We start from the raw sequence: 2255 nt of genomic DNA on the forward strand, positions 1-2255 counted from the left end.
TAACAAATAGCGATTAGAACTGGGAAAGTTTCACTTTTGCTAAAGAGGAAAAGGATTAAAGAGAAAAAAAACAGAGATTCAGGGAGTGTATCCCTAAGGAGGCAGGGCTCTCTAGAGGTGATTCTAGGAAATGAAACCACGTGCAGAATTTCCCAGAACTTTAAATTACAAATCTCTATATGTGAGCCCTTGCTCACACGTGTAACCCTTCCGTCTATGAGCTTAGGGAAAAAAATTTCTTCAATCCCCCCTGGGAAATTTGACCACAGAAATAAATGATTTTGTTCAGCTGAGTGCAAAAATAAAATTATTGGCATTTGCTTTGGGTCTAAGAACTACCTTTTTTAAAGCAGATAATTCAATTGTTTACCTGGAATGAAATGATCTTATTGTGCTTTTAATATGCACAGGTGCTCATGTAATTGTTTTAAATGTTTGAGGGACATATACATAATTAATCTGGTTTTGAATTGTTGTTGGTTCACTTGTTTGAACTTTTTGATAAACGTAGGGGAAAATTATTCTCATTTTCTTGCTCCTATAATTTAATTGAGATTGTCTTAGTAACCACAATGTCTAAGGGTGACATGGACACAGATCCCTCTCCTATGTAATTATAATTTATGTGCTGACATAATTTTCTCTCCTTCAATACCACGGTCCTCTAAGACGCCTCAACTGGCGGCCCCGTGAACCTTTAGAGTGAAGCAGCTGGAGCATGGCCCGGCGAATGGTCTTGGTCTTCAAACTGTAAATGATAGGGTTCAGTACAGGTGGTAAGAGCAAGTAAATATTGGCCAAAATGCTACAGATCACCCTTGGAGTGGAGTTAAGGAGGCGGTGTGTAAAGGACAGGCTGATCATTGGCACATAGAAAACAGTGACAGCACAGATGTGACAGACACAAGTGTTGAGAGCTTTTTGTTGCTTCTTAGGGGCCACGATGCTCAGGATAGTGCGGATAATCAGGACATAGGAGAAGAGGATGAACAGTAAGTCAGTACCAGTCAGGTAGAGCTGGAGAAACATGCCCAAAAAGCTGCTGAGCCAGGAGTTGGAATATGTGTATCTGATTATATCTGGGTGGTAACAAAAAGGATGGGCAAGTTCTTGGCCTCCATGGAAAGCTACACCCTTCAAGGCTAGAACCACAGGAAAGATGTAAATTACTTGCCGCAGGCAGATGACCAGTCCAATCACCATGATTATCCTGTCTTTGAGGACAGTGGTATATTTCAGAGGGTTACAGATAGCCATGAACCGGTCAAAGGCCATTACTGCAAGCACTGAGGACTCCAGGAAGGAGAAGGCATGTACAAAGAACATTTGAGTGAGGCAGGCTTTAAAACTGATCTCCCGGGCATGAAACCAGAGAACTCCAAGCACAGTGGGGAGGGTTGAGATGGCCAGACACAGATCAGCGGCTGACAGCATGGAGAGGAAGTAGTACATGGGCTTGTGGAGACGCCGCTCAACAGCGATGACTAACAGGATCGAGCTATTTCCCAAAAGAGCAATGATGTAGAGACAGCAGACAGGGATGGAGATCCAGATGTGAGCAAGTTCCATCCCAGGGAATGCAGTGAGGAGGAATGAGGAGGGGGAGGATGTGGTATTATTGAAAATTGCCATGGTGTGCTGAGGACACACCCTGAAAAGAGAGACAACAATTATCGTATTTGTCATATCGATCCTTTTTTCAAGAACTAACTCTTTTATAAACTCTTTCCAAATTACACAATGTTTCTTGGTATTCAAAATCCCCAATTTAATTAAGGTAGCTATCACCTAAGTCTATAGTATTTTGAATTTTTCTTGTCAGACCTGGTCCATTTTTCTTCCTCTACCCTATCCCAATTCTAACATTAATCTCTCTAGGCTCATCCCCACCCTATTGCCCAGACTAACTGTGACTCAAAGTAGCAAATGCTTATAGACTGATGCCACACACGTGCACAAACATCAATAAAACAACTGCTATTACAACTGTTGGGTCTTTGTGTGAAATCTGCAAGCTATATTATTTGCTTCAGAAATAATGGAGAAGCACTTAAGAGCCACTGGGCACCTTTGATAGCATCCTTCATAATGTTCTTGCTGGATGGTGGCCTGGGATATTGTATCCAGAAATATCGTTGTACATGAATCATTAGCGATTCTCTCCCTGTAGATTCCAGATCTACCCAGCTCAATAACTTAGTGATCCAAAGGTTAGCATCTCTGGTTACTGGCATCAGTAAGGTATAGACCCATTC

At 41.9% G+C, this 2255-nt stretch overlaps 1 protein-coding gene across 1 annotated transcript; it reads right to left on the reverse strand.

The window, feature by feature from the left end:
• Window positions 1–648: 648 nt before the first annotated feature.
• On the reverse strand, window positions 649–1683 carry LOC102504583 (olfactory receptor 51T1). Its single transcript, XM_006183112.2, has one exon. The coding sequence runs from the start codon at window positions 1630–1632 to the stop codon at window positions 649–651; it is 984 nt and encodes a 327-aa protein (XP_006183174.2). The 5' UTR covers window positions 1633–1683.
• Window positions 1684–2255: the final 572 nt, after the last annotated feature.

The sequence above is a fragment of the Camelus ferus genome, chromosome 10 (assembly GCF_009834535.1).
Source record: "Camelus ferus isolate YT-003-E chromosome 10, BCGSAC_Cfer_1.0, whole genome shotgun sequence".
Lineage (NCBI taxonomy): Eukaryota > Metazoa > Chordata > Mammalia > Artiodactyla > Camelidae > Camelus > Camelus ferus.

Excerpts from the sequence above, each read along its gene's own strand:
- LOC102504583 (XM_006183112.2), bottom strand. The coding sequence starts at position 1,632 with ATGGCAATTTTCAATAATACCACATCCTCCCCCTCCTCATTCCTCCTC.